The sequence below is a fragment of the Antedon mediterranea genome, chromosome 9, assembly GCF_964355755.1.
Source record: "Antedon mediterranea chromosome 9, ecAntMedi1.1, whole genome shotgun sequence".
NCBI classification, from domain to species: domain Eukaryota; kingdom Metazoa; phylum Echinodermata; class Crinoidea; order Comatulida; family Antedonidae; genus Antedon; species Antedon mediterranea.
In genome coordinates this window covers 19,761,651-19,783,621 of record NC_092678.1, presented here as the reverse complement: position 1 = coordinate 19,783,621, position 21,971 = coordinate 19,761,651, and the positions used below count along the sequence as shown (strand labels likewise).

The window sequence follows — 21,971 nt, the reverse complement described above, 5'->3', positions numbered from 1 at the left end:
ACGACTTCACTAATCTAACCTCATGTTTATTGTACATAAAAGGTACGTATTTGGTATATTAATGAGAAACGTTTCAATCGTGACAAACAAAATGGATAATTTGAGATTACTAATTGCCTTCACAATGCATAGTGTGTACAGTGTCATTGATGACGTATTACTGGCACTGGTCATTGTTATCGTGATACTGGATTACATGGTGGCTATTGAATGTAAGTTAGCGCTTACGGACACTGCAGGTAGAAGCTCAAAACAATATCACTCCTGCATCCCACTAGACCACTGGAGTGACTTTTTCTCATTCTCACAAATTGTCTCATATTATTGTTTCGACTGCATACATTTCGGTAGGCCTACTGTTCAAACAGAGAAAGGAACTGCAACAGAGCTACCGGTCAAACTTTGAATTACAAGGTAACTTAAATCCTCTATTTGCTATACTCATCCAATGTTACTTTAGGGTACGGACAGACCCCATTTTTAAGTTTTGTATAATGTTATTATTATAATTTGTATTATATATTCCAGTGTCTGAACTAGGAACTTCGGTATTTAACTTAGAATTAATTTCAACCTTCTGGACGAGTTCCGACGGTGACATAAGAATGTTTAGATACCTTACGCCATAGGAATCATGGGAAACGGATAGCACGCGGTAGCTGTTTGTTTACTACTATAGACATACTCAACTCCTAAAGCACATCCATGAGAATAGAGTCTATGAGATGTATACAGACAGTAGTCAACGTATAGGCATTAATCATTCATGGTTGCATTTTCACAAGCGCCTTGAGCACTTTGTGGATATGTGCGCTCTATAAATCTTATTATTATTATTATTATTGAATAATGGTCAAACCCTTCCTCTATGGTAAGTTTTGGTGAATTGTGTGTGTAGCATGGAGTACAATGATTTAGCCATGGTATCAGGGACCTTGTTTTGTGTAGATTGTTTGATTAGTGAGTTATCGACGGCTGTATTACGAAGGTTCTGTGGAATTAAAAATGCTGTTTACTGGAATGTTGGTGGTACGTTCCAACCTCGGAATATGAACAGTACTATAGTTTAGTTTAATATTATATTTTTGTTCTGTACATCAGTAGGCCGGGGACTTTGTTCTAAAATAAAACAAATGATTGTTGAACTAAATAATACATCATTGTTTCTTAAATTTTAAGAAAGAACAATATTTAAAACGGTTACATCGAAAAGTCGAGCGACTTTTTTTGTAAGAAATATTTCTTGTTTATTTTTCTTCTAGGATGTTCGAGTGTACAACTACTACGTCTCTAGTCGTAGTGCTGGTCATTCTGTTGCTTACGTACTGGATGTATTTTAACATTCGGCGTCCATCTGGATTGCCGCCGGGTCAAACGCCTTACCCTATCATGTGGAATGTTCTATGTAAGCACGTGTACTTTAAGTAGCCTATAATCAAGTTGGATAAAGATACATTTGTATGGAAAATAATAATCAAATGTATCGTTTAGACTTTCAAAATCACAAGCATATTTTCCTTACATTGTTTAATTACGTCATTAATACAATTTCAATATCTAATTGTGCAGCACTATTTTTTCCTTATAGCATTGATAGTAGAAAATCCACCATGGAACATGTTTAGGGATATGGCCTTCAAGTATGGACCAATTTTTTCAGTAAAATTTGGAAGTTTCTGGACAGTTGTCATCAACAACCACGAACTTGCGCAAGAGACTTTAATGACAAAATTTAATGATTTTAGTGGACGTCCTTATACTTATAATCGTAAGTGGTCTCTTTGTATACCGTATTTTATATAAATTTCTAATTTCATGCATGCATGATTTATGCTTCAGATATGACAGGACAAAAATAATGGAAGCGGATCTCCTTATCTACAAATAGAGCATTGTTAAAGTTGTAAAGGAATAGTTAGAGTTGCAATGAATGAAATAATTGTTAGCGCACCTGTACTTTATTTAAATTAGCAGTTATTACGTAGATGAATAAATTAGCTCATTTGTCAAGTCTTCATCGCCAAGGTGAAATAAAATGTGTTATATCTCCACATACTACAATATTTTCCCAGTACCATAGCAACATTTGGTAATAAAGCATGTTTGTCTCAAATGTGGTGTTTTTTATCATGTTAGGTTAAGGCATAGTAGAATATTCATGAAACAAATGTGATGTTATATTACCAAATAGGCCTTCCTATGACATTGGAGTACTCTATATACAGTACTCTGATAATCGAGCACTATTAAAGTAAAAATATTTTCATTATAGTTAAATGGTTCACTGATAATGGAAAGGACATTGTTTTTGCTCAGCCTACTCCAACCTGGAAATTCCACCGAAAGTTAGCGAATTCAGCTATTAGGTAAGTAAAACAAACATTATTAAATGGCGTATAATGACATACGGATATGTTTGTTATTGGTTGCCGTTTGTTATATAGTCCTTTTTCAACACCCAACAGTCTATCTCCCATATCAACTGCGTCTCGCGCCCAAAGCTGCGCTTTTGTTTACACACTCCTACTTTACAGAAAATATGCTACAGGAGATTTGGAGACTTTGGTAGAAGAGGTAATACCGAAAGTTAGAGATGTCTTTGCTGACAAAGCTGGGACACCATTTGATCCAAAGGAAGTGATCACACTAGCAATCTACAACATTATTGCTTCTATGTGCTTTGGACATGAGTAAGTTAAGACAATGTTAACATATTAAGCAAATAGGCTATAACGACTATCATTTAATCAAATTTGATATAGGAAAAAACATCTGATTTCTTAATTCTTCATATATTTACATTTTCTGTTAGTTACAACTTTAAGGACCCTCGGCTTCTTCGGTTTATCAAGTTATCCGAAGAAATGAATGCTGCATTTGGTAACGGCGCCCTAGCTGACTTTATTCCAGCTGCTCGGTTTTTACCAAGTAAACGAGTGAACATATTTCAAAAAGCGTCAAGAGAATTCCTAGCTATGATCTTGACAGAAGTGAATGAACATTTGAAAACATATTCTCCAGGTATGGAAACAATTTTCGTTTTCTTGAGAAACACGACCGTCGATTATAAGACTATTTTTTTTTTTGATTGGCCAATTGGCTTCCCCAAATGTTTGATTACAGAAACCGCGCCGCGGAAAATATGTACATTTAGTACAGTACTGTTTGTATTTGTCGCAACCAGACATAAGATCAAAGGACTATTATGATCGAGTCTTGGCAAGGTGACCTCAGCGTCGTCCTGTTGTTAGATTACCATGACAATACTCACATGCGTATCCACATAGTATTGCTAACTCAACTTAGATTTACAATTCGTTATTCATTTTAAGATGAACCTGCTAATGACGTGATTGAGCTTCTTTTAAAAACTCAGAAAGATGAACTGGAGACAGATAGTTCTGCCAGCAAATTAACCGACGTGCATATCAAACAGATTGTATCCGATCTATTTATCGGTATGTTTTAATACAGTACATTAAAGTAAATGGTTGGTAGGTAACGGCAACGACCATAACAAATCATTTTCCTATTTATGCATTACGTCATTCATTAGTATTTAATCACGCATAACGGATTGTAACTAGTGCCATCACATAAGTTTATGTGAAAAGATTATTTGTCCCCTTTGTCTACATTTACGTTATGTTGATTTTTGTAATTTGATTCTTGTAGCTGGTATAGAAACATCGACAGCATCGTTACTTTGGGCTGTTGCATACATGATTGACAACCCGGATGTACAGGAGAAAATAAAGAAGGAACTCGATGACGTCATTGGAGACAGGCCGCCACGGCTAAGTGATCGTGGGAAGTTACTGTATACGGAGGCTGTGATAATGGAGACTATGAGATTTGGGACAGTTTTCCCATTAAGCTTGCCCCACTGTGCTATTAAAGACTCCACAATTGGTAAACACCCCACGTCCTTGATTTTTGATATTTAAACAATCAATTAAGAGTATAGATAGTTTGATGGTTAAGTTTAAAAATCATTTGACGCCTATGTGTTTTGATTTCTATAATTATGTGGCATATTTTCTTAAGGAAATTACAAGGTGCCAGAAAGCACGTGGGTATTCATAAATACTTGGGCACTTCACAATGATTCAAAATACTGGGATTCACCGGAAAAGTTCAAGCCAGGTAAAATGATAATTATGTATAACGGGGGAAAAATTCACAATTAGGTTATCAATCATGTATCATCATTGTCATTCAATTTCATATCACGGGGCATTGCTAATATCGTTCTATTCAACGTTAATGTTATACGAATAATCAATAGTTCAATTCAACACAGTCAACTCATTTTTGTCAATTTCGCCTAAATTTTGTAAATAGTAAATGCAAAAGACACAGCACTAATTTCAGTTCGGCACATACAATTTGCATTTTTAGGCCGCCACTATGAATACAAATATTTAAGCATCTTTCAGAAAATATTCGTATATTCAACTCATAAACGTCCATTTTAAGTTATCTAGGCCTAATATTCCTTTTTTTTTCTTAGAGCGATTCATGGATTCAACATGCACTGTAAAACAACGTTTCCCAAGTTTTCTGCCATTTTCAACCGGTCGTAGAGGGTGTGTCGGACAAGTATTAGCCAAAGCTCAGATCTTCCTTATCTTTACTTGGTTAATTCAAAACTATACATTTGAGAAAGCTCCGGGAGTGACCGGTGACACAGCAATCTCCGGGAAGCCTCAGCAGCTTAACGTTCCTAGGCCCTATCAGACAGTTGCACATCCGAGATCATAAACTATAATGAACTGTTCTAGATGGCCTGCAAACCCGTGACTGTTTCAACATTGTTTGTTGAATTTGTATTTGTATTTTTTTTTTGTGCACGGCCCCAGAGAAGAACAACCATGTGTCGATCTGGTCCTCCGTGGTTAAATAAAGTTGAATTGAATTGAACACTTTCAAAAATACTTTTCAAATTCTAAATACGACACACTGTCAAGTTAAATGCTCGAATTTAGAGACTTTCTGGTCAAATAAAAATTTTTTGTTTCGCATTTATTATTTTTATACTATTTTTCTACGACATTTTCTAACACATAAATAAATTTTACTAAACAAAAAGTTCCCTTAATGAGTTTTCTTTCAGAACAATAAACGTAGACCGAACGTTTAACCCACAAATGCATAATAATGCTAATACATTCAAGTAGTGTTAAATTGGCTTAAGGTAAAACGTGTCTCGACTGTTATGACACAATGTTTAAATGGAGTATGTCAATATATAGTCTATTAAGTGCCTCCACAATGTTTTGTTCACAGACTTGCCAAATAAAATTATCATTGACCTGTGTCAGTGACAAATACGTGTATTTGTATATTCTGATAATATCAAAGGACGGTATTGATAAAAACAAAATTGGCATTATTGTAAAGTCGACTGCATATATTACGGTACTGCATGAGCATACACAGAGGTCGTAAAGTTTATACCAGTAAAACTTTGAATTACAAGGTAACGTAAATCCTCGAATGTATTTTGCTAAAATTAAATCGAACATGTAATTCACATAAGCATGCATGTTGCCTGGTTACTAAATTGGTTTATTGTAGGTAACCATGATTGCCTTGTATGTATAAGTGACTCAATGCATAGTTCGGGGTTCGTTGGTAAGTTCAAACTGGTTTAAATTAAGCACGGGTCCAGTACAGTGGCAGGACATAAATCCTAATTTGGATTACGTATGTTGGATACTGCAGTAAATAAGATTGTTCAAATAATGTGAACGCTTGTAATATGTCTATTCATTACCAAACTACTACACCGAAACACGGTCCTTTACGGAGCTTACAGTTCAGGCTTAGGCCTACTGGAATAGACATATTGCAACTCTCCCACGTCATCATCGCGCCACCTTTTTCCCCTAAAATAGTTGTATACGCTTTGCCAACCTTAACCCACAGTTTAGTGATAACAACAAATTCAATAATAGGCCTACAATGATGATGATTTGCTAAAAAGTGGGTAGACATAGCCTACACAAATGCATTCATTTGATAGAGCAAGTGATGTATACATGTTTGTTTATTGTCGTCGAGATAATAAAGTGATTTTAATGTTTAAGAGAACAAGTTATGGTTTCAATAATATTTTATTCAGCAATAGTTTCTAAAAATGTTCATTAATTTCCTGATGTAAAACAGATTATACACGATTATACTATTTTTATTTATGTATGAATGTTTAGATAGTAGGCTATTTATTTTTCTTCTAGGATGTTCGAATGTACAACTACGACGTCGCTAGCCTTAGCGCTGGTCATTTTGTTGTTAACGTGGATGTATTTCAACATTCGCCGTCCATCTGGCCCAACGCCTTACCCTGTCATAGGGAATGTCTTATGTAAGCCTAACATGTGCAATAATAACATCAATGCTGGATGAAGATGGGATGATGTTGGGAAATAATAATTGAGTGATTCTCTTTAGATTTTTTTTTTAAATCAACACAAGTGTATATTTTCCTTACATTACCTCATTACGTCATTTTTACAATTTTGATATCCTTATTGTGCAGCAATATTTTTTTTTCATTATAGCATTGATAGGAGAAAATCCACCATGGAACATATTTAGAGATATGACCTTCAAGTATGGACCAATTTTTTCCGTTAAATTTGGAAGTTTTTGGACAGTTGTCATCAACAACCACGAACTTACGCAAGAGGCTTTACTGACCAAATTTAATGACTTTAGTGGACGTCCTTATTCGTATAATTGTAAGTGGTCTTTTCAGGTCTAAATTATTAACTTATGCTTCAGATAAGCGGGTCTCTTACATACAATTAAAGTTAGAGTTGCTAATGACTGAAATGCTTTTTAATGCAAGTCTGACTACCACCTTTACTTTAAAATTACAGTACACAATTCTAAGTGTTTTATCTGCAAAGGCTACAATATTTTATCATAGAAATATTTAAAAATAACACATGTCACGTGTTTCACACGTGTTGCCTATTATGTAAGGTTGTGTAAAGGGTTTGTAGGTTATAGACGATAGGCCTACATGTGGAGCACATGCGATGTTGCATTACCTGCAAATATTCTACTGATAATTGGGTACTATTAAAGTTAAAAGGCTTTTATTATAGTTGAATGGTTCACTGATAATGGAAAGGACATTGCTTTTGCTCAGCCCACACCAACCTGGAAATTCCATCGCAAGTTAGCGCATTCGGCTATTAGGTTAGTGAAACAAACATTATCAAATGGCATATGTGCAACATTTGTGAAACAGGATCAAACATCACATTATTTGTGGTTGTCTTTTGTTATAGTCCATTTTCTCAACACTTATCATTCTACCTCGCCTACCAATCTACCTCTTCTAATCCGGGTGTCTCACGATTATTTTTAAACATTCCTACTTACAGAAAATATGCTACAGGAGATTTGGAGACTTTGGTACAAGAGGTAATACCGAAAGTTAGAGATGTCTTTGCTGACAAAGCTGGGACACCTTTTGATCCAAAGGAAGTGATCACACTAGCAGTCTACAACATCATTGCTTCTATGTGTTTTGGACATGAGTAAGTTAAGACAAAGTTAAAATATTATGCAAATAGGCTATTATGACTATTATTTAATCAAATTTAATATAGGAAATAACATCTGAATTCTTATTTCTATATTTACATTTTCTGTTAGTTACAACTTTAAGGACCCTCATCTTCTTCGGTTTATCAAGTTATCCGAAGAAATAAATGGATCGTTTGGTAACGGCACCCTAGCTGACTTTATTCCAGCTGCTCGATTTTTACCAAGTAAACAAGTGAACATATTTCAAAACGCGACAAAAGAATTCCTAGCTATGATCTTGACAGAAGTGAATCAACATTTGAAAACATACTCTACAGGTATTGAAAGAATTATCGTTATCTTTATGAACACAATGGTCGTCGATTATAAGACCATGAACACACGCATGTGTATCTTCAGATACAATTGCTAACTCAGACCAATGATAACAGGTTAGATTGATAATTTTATTCTAGATGAACCTGCAAATGACGTGATAGAACTTCTATTAAAAACTCAGAAAGATGAACTAGAGACAGATAGTTCTGCCAGCAAATTAACCGACGTGCATATCAAACAGATTGTTTCTGATCTATTTATTGGTATGTTTTAGAATTGTTTTTTTGTTTCATTTATGGATGTAGATACATTGGTTGATAGGTATGTAGTGGCAACGGCCATCACCACATAATATATTCAACATGCAGTCTGCAACCCGTACTCGTAATGAATCCTTTCTTCCTATTTATGCATGTTTTGCATTAGTATTTAATCACGCATAACGGATTGTTACTAGTGCCATCACATAGTTTATGTGGAAATTATAAGATTCTTTTTCCCCTTTGATGGTGTAATAAAGTTTGTATGTATACTAAAGTTAATTATTGTATTTTGATTACAAATCTTGTAGCTGGTACAGACACATCAACATCATCACTACTTTGGGCTGTTGCATGCATGATCGACTACCCGGATGTTCAGGAGAAAATTAAAAAAGAACTTGGTGACGTCATTGGAGAGAGGCCACCACAATTAGGTGATCGCGGGAAGCTACCGTACACGGAGGCTGTGATCATGGAGACTATGAGATTCGGGACAGTTGTCCCATTAAGCTTGCCCCACTGTGCTATTAAAGACAGCACAATTGGTAAGCATCCACGTCCTTGAATTTTGATATTTAAATCATCAATTAAGAGTATATAGTATGGTTAAGTTTAAAAATCATTTGACATCGGTTTGTTTGATTGCCATTAATAATTATGTGTGTGTCATATTTTCTTAAGGCAATTACAAGGTGCCAGAAAACACGTGGGTCTTCATAAATACTTGGGCACTTCACAATGATTCAAAATACTGGGATTCGCCGGAAAAGTTCAAACCAGGTAAAAATGATAATTATCTAGCCTATGAGAGGAGAAAATAGACAATTAGGCTATAAATCATTTTCATTCAACATTTTCAACTTTAAAGATATATAAATAACCAATAGGTTAATTCAAGACAGTCAACTCATTTTTGTCAATTTCGCCTACATTTTTTAAATCGCAATGCATAAGATAGAACACTCATTTCATTTCAGCACCTAAAATTTGCCTTTTTTAGTTTTCAGGCCATCCCCACCCACACTAATTCAAAATCCAAGATCCGCCACCGTGAATGAAAATATTTACTGTTTTGGCAGCTTTCATAAAATCTTCGTATATTCATCTCATAAACTTCCATTCCTTTAATTAAAAAAAATTATCAAAAAGGCCTAATACTGTATTACTTTTTTTTTCTTAGAGCGATTCTTGGATTCGACATGCACTGTAAAACAGCGTCTCCCAAGTTTTCTGCCGTTTTCCACCGGTCGTAGAGGGTGTGTCGGGGAAGCATTAGCTAAGGCTCAGATCTTTCTCATCTTTACCTGGTTAATTCAGAATTATAAATTTGAGAAAGCCCCCGGAGTGACCGGTGACGTAGCAATTGCTGGAAGACCTCAGCAGATTAACTTTATTAAATCATATCAGACAGTTGCACATTCTCGTTATTAATATAAATAAACTACAATAACCATTTTTTAAAGCACATTGTCGCCCAAAGCAAGAATTAAAATAAACCACACTCAGGGGCGGTCGCGCAGAACTATTTTAAGAGGTTTGCCCAAAGACTGACTGAGTATTTGAGCAAGCAAATTGTTAAATGATACCCCTAGATGGCCGCAAATGGTACTATCGCACGTAAAATTCATGATAAATTGCACCCCCTAGTTCGCCGGAAATGTCACTCACTCTATAGTGCGCTAGCAAACAAATGATTGTAGCCTATATTATTCCGCCGGTAATAAAACATACGCGACTAACAATATAGGATAACATTTTTTTTTAGTTCAATGCGAACGTTACGGGGAATTCCCCGATGAAGGTACTTTTGGTACGGTAATACATTCTAATAACTGTACTCAATCAATGTAAATTAATTATCAATTAATAATTTTAAAAAGTTGTACAAAAAATATGAAGCTGTTGCTATAAATATTGAGCAAAACGTTAAATTGTATTTTTTTGAATTAAATGCTAAATAAAGTCAGATTTTTAAACCACAATTTCCAAAAATTAATTTTTATTTATCCACTATAACTTTACAAAAGTGTTGTTTTAAACCACACTCCAAAATAAAACAAAGAAATTAATGATAGGACATTTGCAGAAAGAAGCAAAATTTGCTCTGCTACCGGTATAACACGGTTCAAATTTCGGAACGTCCGTAAATTACTACGGAAATTCGGCCTAATATTTACGGACGTATGGAAGTGAAGATAAATAGGGGGTACTACACGAATCGGAAATACAAAAACATTCGCACAATTATGATTTGGCCTAAAAATTGGTCTTAGATTATGGAAAACCCCCGGCAAACGCAATAATTATGAACAAATCGATTAATAGCCTTGGCTATATGCCTAATGTTTAAAAGGAATAAATGTAGGAATGAATATAGGTTATATTTCGTTTGTCGATAAATTTTTGAATTTATTTATGAATTCTTGATCCATGAGAGGTAATCTGTGATGATGCTAGTAAAACTGCTATGCGTGGGTAATTTGTGAATGACGTAGTAGGCTACATACACGAGCCTACAAAGGGAAGATCTGTAGGCCTACTGCCGTTCATTGCGAGAGGAGGGGAAAGTCCGGTAGTGTCATAATAATGTAGCAAGCAGAGATGACATCAAATCACGAATACATTTAGCTGATTGTCGTTGTTTTAGTCGTCGTCAGAAGTTTATCGACCAACATTTCTCATGTGCAGTAGAGCGTTTCTCTGATTGAATAATTTTGTTTGATCAATTCAAGTTCATTTTGGTTTACAATGGTATATTCAAAGTCAACACTGTAACTAATCCCTCACTATTTAATCAAAATACTATATTCATGAAAAATAGATTGCGTGATATATGAAAATGGATTGATAGTAAAACGTAAAAAAGATACGTTCTGGTCTGGTTATTAGGTATTTATGCAGTGGTAAAGCGGAGGATTAGTATTTTTGTAGCGTTCCATTTAAAATAAGTTTTGTTACAAAGAAAATTTTGTGAAGGGTTGGCGCTGGCAAATTACTTCTTTTACCATAACATGCCCTGCAACTACTTTTGACGAAGCCTATCAAGTTCCGGGTCCGGATGGATATTATATACAATAAAATGGGACTCAATTTTAATTTAGTGGCAGAATCAACATTTAGTATGAAATTAATTGGGTGTTGCCCGGGCAACTAGGGCAACACCCCTGGGTCCGTGACTAATAAATCAAACTGTAAAGCTCTTTGGCCAAATCATTCATTAGCTCAACGGAGTATACTACCTTTTCCCCGGCCCAAGCTACAGCACCGTCGAGCTATATGCTCTGTCACGAAGACCATTGAATCATGTCATACACGTCACCACATTTATTTAAATTAGGCACGTAGCAGTATAATGCTCTGTAACAGAATAAATGGGTTTAAGTGTTTACCGTTGATGTTGACAGACAAGGGAAGAGTAAGCATAATTACAGTACCAGCAACATTAACATATAAATGTCACCACAGTAATAAAAGGCAAAACAAGTTTGAGTTTTGTGACATGATGCCTTCTGACAAGATGCCTTCTGACATGATGCCTTCTGACATGATGCCTTCTGACATGATGCCTTCTGACAAGATGCCTTCTGACAAGATGCCTTCTGACATGATGCCTTCTGACAAGATGCCTTCTGACATGATGCCTTCTGAGAAGATGCCTTCTGACATGATGCCTTCTGACATGATGCCTTCTGACATGATGCCTTCTGACATGATGCCTTCTGACATGATGCCTTCTGACATGATGCCTTCTGACATGATGCCTTCTGACATGATGCCTTCTGACAAGATGCCTTCTGACAAAAGCCATTTAATTTCTTTAATTTGATTTACTTCCCTTGTCAGCAGGAAAAAATGTATTTTAAAATACCTCACTTGCAACAATGTAGCCTTACAGTATGTCTGTATTACGTCAATATGACTGCTCATCTATGTTGCGTTGCGTGCGCATGATTCAGGTTAGTAGACCTGCTTTGTAAGGCCTATCACACTTATTTATTTGGACAACTAAGATATAGAGCTTACACTATATGACTGCACATCTATGTTTAAATTATGTGCGCATGCTCATGATCCAGGGAAGCCAAACATTAACTGATAACGAATATTATATCTGCACATGACAATGAACTATGTTTGTACAAAGGCCATCAATCAACAAGAATATTGCCAGATTTACCATATACACTAAACTGCCAAAGGATCGATATTAGGTGCTGTTCTAATGTTTTGAATCATTGACTACACAGCGAGCACTTTGACATTATAAGGTAAGATAACTTTTTACAAATCTTATAGATCACAATACTTTACTGAGTAATCTTAATGATAAAAGCCATAGTATTGATGAGGTGAAGTTGTCTGTTTTAGTAACACTCAAGTTTTATACCATTTGTCCATTTTATCATGTAGTGTTTGTACAGTGGATGTTTTTGTTATTTGTTTGGGTTTTTGTAGATGTTCGAGTGTACAAGTACGGTGTCTCTAGCTGTGGTGCTGGTCGTCCTGTTGCTTACGTGGATGTATTTTAACATTCGCCGTCCATCTGGAATGCCGCCTGGTCCAACGCCTTACCCTATCATAGGAAATGTTCCAAGTAAGCAAGTACAGGCTAAAATAGTTCGATTGAATTTGTAGACCATATAATTATATTCTTAAATAATGTCTAATTTTGCAATCGTTTTCTTATAGCATTAATAGGAGAGGTACCACCATGGAACATATTTAGGGATATGGCCTTCAAATATGGACCAATTTTTTCAGTAAAGTTTGGAAGTTTTTGGACAGTTGTCATCAACAACCACGAATTTACGCAAGAGGCTTTACTGACCAAATTTAATGATTTTAGTGGACGTCCTTATTCGTATAATTGTAAGTGGTCTTTAGGTCAAAATTTCTAATTTCATGATTTAATAATTTCGGCTTCAGATATGACAGAACAAAAAAATAATTTAAGCAGGTCTTCTTACAAACAAATAGAGCATTGTTAAAGTTGTAAAACAATAGTTAGAGTTGCTAATGACTGAAATGCATGTTGATGCAAGTCTGACTACCACCTTTACTTTATGTAAATGTGTACAGGTTATGACATTAGTTACTTGAAGATACATGTGAAACACATGTTGGGTTACCTGCAAATATTCCTATAATATTGGAGTAATCTTTATACAGTCTGGTAATTCGTTACTATTAAAATGTTTTTATTATAGTCGAATGGTTCACTGATAATGGAAAGGACATTGCTTTTGCTCAGCCTACACCAACCTGGAAATTCCACCGAAAGTTAGCGCATTCAGCTATTAGGTTAGTCATGTGTATGTAAAACAATAATCAGAAACAAACATTATCAAAATGGCGTATAATACCATACGGATTTGTGCAACATTTGTGAGCGGGATCAAATACCATATTATTGGTGGTTGTCGTTCGTTATAGTCCATTTTCTCAACAATCAACATTCTAGCTTGCATAACAATCTACCTCTCCTAATCCGGGCGTCTCACGATTATACCTGCTCTTTTGTTTACACAATCCTACTTACAGAAAATATGCAACAGGAGATTTGGAGACTTTGGTAGAAGAGGTAATACCGAAAGTTAGAGATGTCTTTGCTGACAAAGCTGGGACACCATTTGATCCAAAGGAAGTGATCACATTGGCAGTCTACAACATCATTGCTTCTATGTGCTTCGGACATGAGTAAGTTAAGACAAAGTTAAAACATTATGCAAATAGGCTATATTATGACTATTAATTAATCAAATTTAATATAGGAAATAACATATGATTTCTTAATTCTTCCTATATATTTACATTTTCTGTTAGTTACAACTTTAAGGACCCTCAGCTTCTTCGGTTTATTAAGTTATCCGAAGAAATAAATTGTTCAATTGGCAACGGCACCCTAGCTGACTTTATTCCAGCTGCTCGATTTTTACCAAGTAAACAAGTGAACAGATTCCAAAAAGCGACAAAAGAATTCCTATCTATGATCTTGGCAGAAGTGAATCAACATTTGAAAACATACTCTCCAGGTATCAAATATAATTATCTTTATCTTGATGAACACGATCGTCGATTATAAAACTAAAAGTAGGCAACACACACATGCGTATCTTCAGATACCATTACTAACTCAGACCAATGATAATAGGTTAAATTGATAATTCGTTATTCATTTCTAGATGAACCTACAAATGACTTGATTGAGCTTCTATTAAAAACTCAGAAAGATGAACTGGAGACAGATAGTTCTGCCAGTAAATTAACCGACGTGCATATCAAACAGATTGTATCTGATATATTTATTGGTATGTTTTAAAATTGTTTTTTTTTTGTTTCATTTATGGATGTAGATTCATTGGTTGGTAGCCTACGTAGGTAATGACAACGGCCATCACCACAAAATATATGCAACATGCAATTTTACACTTGTTTATAACCCGTACTCGTAATGAATCCTTTCTTCCTATTTATGCCTGTTTTTGCATTCGTATTTAATCACGCATAACGGATTGTTACTAGTGCCATCACATAAGTTTGTGTGGAAATTATAGTATTTCTTTTCGACTTTGTCTACATTGATGGTGAAATAAATGTTGTGTGTATACTAAAGTTAATTATTGTATTTTGATTACAAATCTTGTAGCTGGTACAGACACATCAACAACATCGTTACTTTGGGCTTTTGCATGCATGATCGACTACCCGAATGTTCAGGAGAAAATTAAGAAAGAACTTGATGATGTCATTGGAGACAGGCCACCACAACTAAGTGATCGTGGGAAGTTGCCGTATACGGAGGCTGTGATCATGGAGACTATGAGATTCGGGACAGTTGTCCCATTAGGCTTGCCTCACTGTGCTATTAAAGACTCCACAATTGGTAAGCAATCACGTCCTTGAATTTTGATATTGAAATCATCAATTAAGAGTATAGATAGTTTGATGGTTAAGTTTAAAAATAATTGAACGCTTTCAATATGTGCCATATTTTCTTAAGGTAATTACATGGTGCCAGAAAACACTAGGGTCTTCATAAATATTTGGGCACTTCACAATGATTCAAAATACTGGGATTCGCCGGAAAAGTTCAAACCAGGTAAAAATGCTAATTATTTATGAGAGGGTGAAAATTGACAATTAGACTATCAATCATGTCTCATCATTGTCATTCAATGTCATACCACGTGGCATTGTTAATATCGTTCAGTTCAACTGTACAGTTATACAAATAATCAATATTTCAATTCAACACAGTAAACTCGTGAATTGGTTATCCAATTCTGAATGGTGAACAGAATTAATGTATATGCATGGCAATGTTTGATATTTAAGCAGCTGTCAGAAAATATTTGTATATTCTTCTACTAAACGTTCATTCCTTTTATATCAATACGCTATCTAGGCCTTATTTTTTTTTCTCAGAGCGGTTCTTGGATTCGACATGCACTGTAAAACAGCGTCTCCCAAGTTTTCTTCCGTTTTCCACCGGTCGTAGAGTGTGTGTTGGAGAAGCATTAGCTAAGGCTCAGATCTTCCTCGTACTGTCGTGGTTAATTCAGAATTATAAATTCGAGAAGCCACCTGGAGTGACGGATATTTTCGCAGTTAGTGGGAAACCACAGGGTCTTAACTTTACTAAGCCCTACAAAGCAGTTGCAACATCCCGCTATTAGTAATCAGTAGGCTTAGATATTCGCTTGATGTCCCCGAGAGGGTTTTTGAAGAGGAAGAAGAAGAGAGAGTTCTCACTATATTTATCTTTTCCAACCACAAATAAACCTATAGATGTTCTAACATTAGACCAGTGTAAAATTAAGGTATAGATTTACGATTTTATAGTTTGTTTAGTTAGGATTTAGGTGTTTGTGATGTTTTATGATGAAATGATTGTAATGTCTCAGTAAAACAACGTCTTCCGAGTTTTCTGCCCTTTTCAGCTGGTCGTAGAGTGTGTGTTGGACAAGCATTGGCTAAAGCTGAGATCTTTCTCATCCATTAATATAAATAAACAACAATACACTTTTTTTTAAAGGACAGTGTCGCCCAAAGCACGAATTAAACTAAACCATACTAAGAAATCAAACTGCCAGCTCATTAATTAGCTAAACAGACTATACTATCATTTACCCCAAGCTCTGTAAAGAACATTGAGGCGTGTCTTAACACGTCACCACCTTTATTTAAATTAGGCACGTATAAATAATGCTATATAACAGAATAAATAGATTTAAGTGTTTAGTTCCGTTCAAGTTGACATACCAAGAAAGAGTAAGCATAATCACAGTACCAGCAACATTGACATATAATGTTAATACAGTAATAAAAGGCAAGACAAGTTTGAGTTTTGTGACATGATGCCTTCTGATAAAAGCCATTTAATCTCTTTAATTTGTTTTACTTCTCTTGTCAGCAGGAAAAAATGTATTTTGAAATACTTGCAACGGAGTGTAGCCTTATGCAAACGCATATACAATACTGTGTTACGTCAATATATGACTGCACATCTGTGTTTTCAATTATATGCGCGTGCGCATGATTCAGGTTAGTAGACTCATTTGTAAGGCCTATCATTTATTTGGACAACTAAGATATAGAGATTACATCTATGGTTAAATTATAATTATGCGCATGCGCATGATCCAGGAAAGCCAAACATTAACTGATATTATATCTGCACGTGACAATGAAATATGTTTGTATAAATGCCATCAACAAAAATATTGCCAGATATACCACATACACTAAACTGCCATAGGATCGATATTAGGTGCTGTTCTAATGTTTTGAATCATTGACTTATACAGCGAGTACTTTGACATTTTAAGGTAAGATAACTTCTCAAATTTTATTTGGCAAACAAAACTTATAGATCAATACTTTACAGAGTAATCTTAATGATAAAAGACATAGTATTGATGAGGTAAACTATTCTGTTTTAGTGACACTCAAGTGTTATACCATTTGTCCATTTTGTCATGCAGTGTTTGTACAGTGAATGCTTTTGTTATTTGTTTGGGTTTTTGTAGATGTTCGAGTGTACAAGTACGGTATCTCTAGCTGTGGTGCTGGTCGTCCTGTTGCTTACGTGGATGTATTTTAACATTCGCCGTCCAGCTGGAATGCCGCCTGGTCCAACGCCTTACCCTATCATAGGGAATGTTCCAAGTAAGCAAGTTATAGGCTAAAATAGATCAATTGAATTTGTAGACAATATAATTATGTTCTTTAATGTCTAATTTTGCAATCGTTTTCGTATAGCATTAATTGGGGAGGTACCACCATGGAACATATTTAAGGACACGACCTTCAAGTATGGACCAATTTTTTCAGTAAAGTTTGGAAGTTTTTGGACAGTTGTCATCAACAATTTCGAACTTGCGCAAGAGGCTTTACTGACCAGATTTAATGATTTTAGTGGACGTCCTTATTCCTATAACTGTAAGTCGATACTGTACATCCAAGTGTATTTTACCATAATTTTTATAGTTTATTTAAAAATAGTTTCTTTTAGGCTCTATTTTCACAGCCAGAAATTAACCGATAATTAACCAATACAAATTAACCAAAGTTCCTGAGGAAAGGAGAGGTTTAACCTATTCCGCTGGAGATAAAAATTAACTATTTCATTCAAATAAAATAATTATCGGATGAATGCGATATTTTTTAATCTTTGGCCTGAAGGACAAATCGTTACGGTATGTTATGATTGAGCATTTGATTTTTTAGTTGCGTGCAACGCGACTCTAGCTCACTATGATGTCAGTCGGTCGGTAAACACTAACTCAAATTTGCGCACGCGGCTGCAGCCATGTATATGACCTTGTCGTTAATGTCTTCACATGCACATATTTTTTAAATAATTGTCTGATTGGTTAAAAATATAACAGATGATTTTGTTATGGAAACACAGCCTTTAATTACAGTATTCTGTTTTAAAACTTTAAACTGATCAGTAGACATAGTATCATTAGGATATTTAGTCTTGGAAATACAAAATGAATAAAAACAAAAGAGCGTTGTTGATGCGAGTTGTAGGAACAGACCAACCAAACTAGCCAAAAGAACTAAAATAGAACTAGCATTTAATTCGTCACTTTTGCGAATTATAGGTGATGATTTGTCAAAAAAGATCATTTTACAATTAATTTTAACAAATTCGCACAAAGCACGACGCATACGATTTCATTTTCGACAATTGACCGATCTCTAGCATTCGAGTAATTATACCAATATTTTAAACACGTGTGTATACTTTCATTACAGTTCACTGGTTTTCTGATTTCGGACAGAACATAGCATTTGCTCAGCCTACACCAATCTGGAAATCCCATCGCAAGTTGGCACTCTCAGCTATTAGGTTAGTCTTTCTATTGACTATGGGTTAGTAGACTTTTTTGTAAGACCTATCACCTACTTATTGGTACAACTAAGCTACTGTATAGTTATTCGTTTTAGATTATGTGCACACTGATGTCAAATTTGGGAACTTTTCGCATTGTGCACGTTTCTTTGTTACTCCATATCTATATGTTTCTGTTATCTTATAGAAAATATACTATGGAAAGTTTGGAGAGTTTGATAGGAGAGGTAATGCCAAATGTTACACATGTTATTTCAGAAAGAGCTGGTACACCATTCGATCCGAAGGAAGTGATCACATTGGCAGTCTACAACATTTTAGCTTCAATGTGCTTTGGAAAAAAGTAGGCCAAAGATAAAATATACATACATACAATTCTCGCTGGTAGCGTGATGTTTGGCTGGTCCGATATCACGATTGTAACCATTCTCTGAGGTATAAGAATAATATAACATTCAGACTACAAGAAATGATGTAAGAGTAATAAGAGTAATAATATTACATTATCAACAATATAAATAATAAGAATACTTTATTAAAAATGTATTGTCTCCAAAAACATGAAAAATTAAGATTACTTACATCAGACTTTGAATATGTTATTTTGCAGTTTTAATAAAATTAATCACTTACCGTAAAAAAGGAAAACACATATGTTTTCACTTATAACATGATAAATATATGGTTGAATTCAATCAAACTCCCATTGGCTGGAAGCCAATATGACCATTTTTGCTTTAAATTACAGTTTTTTTTCAGGTAAATAGATTTTTTTTCAATCCAATATTTGGTCAAAGTGGATAACTATTATGTTACCTTAAAATGGTATATTCAACAAAAATGTTGTTAAGAACTATTTTATTCAGGGGACAGTACATCTGTAAATATTTAACGTTCTACGTTGTATTTTCCTCTCTTTTTTTTAGTTATGAATTTAATGATCCTGAACTTCTTCACTTAATAAAGATATCAGATGAAAGAACTGATGCACTTGGTAACGGTACTCTAGCGGACTTTATTCCAGCAGCTAGATTTCTACCAAGTTCTTCGGTGAATACATTTAGAAAAGCATCACTGGAATTCTTTTCTATACTTTTGACAGAAGTGAATCAGCATTTGAAAGCATACTCTCCAGGTATTGAAACAATATTAAGTCTATAAAGTAGAACACAACCATTATGCACATGCGTACATTCAATAAAGCTCTGTTTACACTATCAAATGTGACAAAATGTGCCCATATAGTACATCACACTTTTTTTGTCAAACACTTGAAAAGTGTAGACAGAGCTTTAGTTTAGACGACTAGTTTTCTTCAATCTTTTGAATTCGAAATTTTTGCAGAAGCCTACAGTAATAACACCACGTCGTTTGTATGTAATTATTCTGTTGTTAAAAAATAGACATAGTCGTGTCATTGCTCATTGTAGATGAACCGGCAAAAGACCTAATTGAGCTACTTTTAAAAGCTCAGAATGACGAAATGGTCGAGTCTGATAGCTCAGGAAGTAAATTAACAGATGTGCATATTAAACAGATTGTAGCAGATCTTTTCGTAGGTATGTTTTCATGGATTTACTACTTTTATATATTGTATTTGTATCGAATTTAACTTTATTCGAATCCCACTTTATTCGAATCCCACAGAATAATGATCGATAACTTTCAATGAATGGGTTATATACTATACCACCTGAACAAGATTGAGTCATAGGGCACAATTAGTAGAAATGTTACCAACATTATCAGAGATATATCCAGATATGCATACGAACACTAAACATCTTCTACTTCAACGTGGCTAATATAAAATTAATCATTTCTATTAAATAGCTGGTACAGACACATCGACATCATCCTTACTTTGGGCTGTAGCATGTATGATTGATAACCCAGATGCGCAGGAGAAAATTAAGAAAGAACTTGATGACGTCATTGGGGACAGGCCGCCGCGACTAAGTGATCGTGGGAAGTTACCGTACACGGAGGCTGTGATCATAGAGATTATGAGATTCGGGACAGCTGCCCCATTAGGATTGGCCCATTGTGCTATTAAAGACTCCACAATTGGTAAGAACCGTACCACTACCTTGAATCAGGGAGTTGGCTCCCTGCTTGAATTATGCTTCCTCTCTACCTACTAACAGTAGGCCCGTAGATTCGTTTTCTAATATAGGCATATGATATGCCACTACCGCAGAAATGACCTTCTAACTAGGATCAGGATCAAAGGTTTATAGATATACTAGATGGTTAGATTACGTCTACGTTTATGAATTTGTAGGCTACCGTATTTTCTTTCAGGCAATTACAATGTACCTGCAGGCACAGGAGTAATCATAAATAATTGGGCACTTCACAATGATTCAAAATACTGGGATTCTCCCGAAAAGTTTAAACCAGGTATTATGGTCATCTCGTTATCTTTAATATTGATAAATCTATACAATGTAATAGACATGCTTTGCAAACAATAGCCTGATATCTAAAAAGAATGAAAAGTACGTATTCGTTGAAAGGGAATACTTTCAAACATTAAACACCTTGTTGAATGACTTATTTCAGATCATGTTATTTCCAATTCAACTCTGCATTCCTACTTGTATACTGTACTCCTATTTGTATACTGTACTCATGATTATATGTTTTTCTGAGAGAGATTCTTGGATTCGACAGGAACTATCAAACAACGTCTTCCGAGTTTTCTGCCGTTTTCCACCGGTCGTAGAGTGTGTGTTGGACAAGCATTAGCTAAGGCTCAGATCTTCCTTGTCTTTACGTGGTTAATTCAGAACTATGCATTCGAGAGAGCCCCAGGAGTGACGGGCGACGTAGCAATCGCAGGAAAGCCTATGATAGTGAACTTTACTAGGCCCTATCATACAGTTGCCTATCCTCGATATTAGTTATATAATCCATGATATTTGGAAGATTTTGGTTTTCGACCACCGATCAACGATAACCAAACTACGTCATATTAATTTATGTGCGCATGCGGAAAGATTAAGACGTGTTTCTTGCTCCTAACCTCAAAAAAAATGTTTTGATGAATTCTAGGTCCAAGAAACGACCGACGACAAATAGTTTGACTTGTCTTAGTCGTTGCAAACCGAAAGCAACTGAAGTCTCTAAAACCATTTTTGTTTACTATATTAAAAAAAACCTAGGCCTACGTACTTTCTACTTTCTGTGTAAACTGCTAGCCAATCACACTCAGAATTTCTTCAACCTCACACTTATTATATGAAAAGCTTAGATGAGATAAGTTTGAACAATGGTAAACAATTATTTTGACTTGAACCTCATTCATGTAGACGGTTGTTGCGCGTGGAACAAGAAACACTAATACATTAATATGCTAATTAATTTGATGGAAAACCTGGCTTAAGTATTAACTCTAAATCGTACATCGTGCCTTCTCAATATTACTTTTCCAACTAATAATTTCTCTGGCAATATTG

General features: G+C 35.1%; 3 protein-coding genes across 3 annotated transcripts; all 3 read left to right on the top strand.

Moving 5' to 3' along the window:
- Positions 1-91: 91 nt before the first annotated feature.
- Positions 92-5,442, top strand: LOC140058291 (steroid 17-alpha-hydroxylase/17,20 lyase-like). The gene is made up of 11 exons (XM_072103854.1): positions 92-212; positions 529-548; positions 1,263-1,322; positions 1,570-1,768; positions 2,273-2,366; positions 2,535-2,690; positions 2,813-3,021; positions 3,333-3,458; positions 3,676-3,912; positions 4,048-4,146; positions 4,514-5,442. Exons 1-11 carry the CDS (start codon positions 92-94, stop codon positions 4,762-4,764), a joined length of 1,572 nt encoding a protein of 523 aa, XP_071959955.1. The 3' UTR covers positions 4,765-5,442.
- Positions 5,443-6,271: 829 nt separating this feature from the next.
- Positions 6,272-11,705, top strand: LOC140058750 (steroid 17-alpha-hydroxylase/17,20 lyase-like). The gene is made up of 9 exons (XM_072104484.1): positions 6,272-6,370; positions 6,567-6,746; positions 7,119-7,212; positions 7,401-7,556; positions 7,675-7,883; positions 8,022-8,147; positions 8,456-8,692; positions 8,829-8,927; positions 9,328-11,705. The coding sequence occupies exons 1-9, from the start codon at positions 6,307-6,309 to the stop codon at positions 9,576-9,578; spliced, it is 1,416 nt and encodes a 471-aa protein (XP_071960585.1). The 5' UTR covers positions 6,272-6,306; the 3' UTR covers positions 9,579-11,705.
- A 574-nt stretch (positions 11,706-12,279) lies between these two features.
- Positions 12,280-21,686, top strand: LOC140058290 (uncharacterized). The gene is made up of 20 exons (XM_072103853.1): positions 12,280-12,415; positions 12,603-12,741; positions 12,837-13,016; positions 13,355-13,448; positions 13,689-13,844; positions 13,971-14,179; positions 14,330-14,455; positions 14,794-15,030; positions 15,148-15,246; positions 15,573-15,822; positions 16,284-16,287; positions 17,177-17,315; positions 17,409-17,588; positions 18,414-18,507; positions 18,698-18,853; positions 19,437-19,645; positions 19,941-20,069; positions 20,344-20,580; positions 20,815-20,913; positions 21,166-21,686. The coding sequence occupies exons 2-20, from the start codon at positions 12,603-12,605 to the stop codon at positions 21,414-21,416; spliced, it is 2,988 nt and encodes a 995-aa protein (XP_071959954.1). The 5' UTR covers positions 12,280-12,415; the 3' UTR covers positions 21,417-21,686.
- Positions 21,687-21,971: the final 285 nt, after the last annotated feature.

Coding starts and splice junctions, on each gene's coding strand:
- LOC140058291 (XM_072103854.1), top strand. CDS start 92: ATGGATAATTTGAGATTACTAATTGCCTTCACAATGCATAGTGTGTAC. Junction 3,459..3,675: donor TGTATCCGATCTATTTATCG/GTATGTTTTAAT, acceptor TGATTCTTGTAG/CTGGTATAGAAACATCGACA. Junction 3,913..4,047: donor TATTAAAGACTCCACAATTG/GTAAACACCCCA, acceptor TATTTTCTTAAG/GAAATTACAAGGTGCCAGAA.
- LOC140058750 (XM_072104484.1), top strand. CDS start 6,307: ATGTATTTCAACATTCGCCGTCCATCTGGCCCAACGCCTTACCCTGTC. Junction 6,747..7,118: donor ACGTCCTTATTCGTATAATT/GTAAGTGGTCTT, acceptor CTTTTATTATAG/TTGAATGGTTCACTGATAAT. Junction 8,693..8,828: donor TATTAAAGACAGCACAATTG/GTAAGCATCCAC, acceptor TATTTTCTTAAG/GCAATTACAAGGTGCCAGAA.
- LOC140058290 (XM_072103853.1), top strand. CDS start 12,603: ATGTTCGAGTGTACAAGTACGGTGTCTCTAGCTGTGGTGCTGGTCGTC. Junction 13,449..13,688: donor TTAGCGCATTCAGCTATTAG/GTTAGTCATGTG, acceptor TCCTACTTACAG/AAAATATGCAACAGGAGATT. Junction 15,247..15,572: donor GCCGGAAAAGTTCAAACCAG/GTAAAAATGCTA, acceptor TTTTTTTCTCAG/AGCGGTTCTTGGATTCGACA.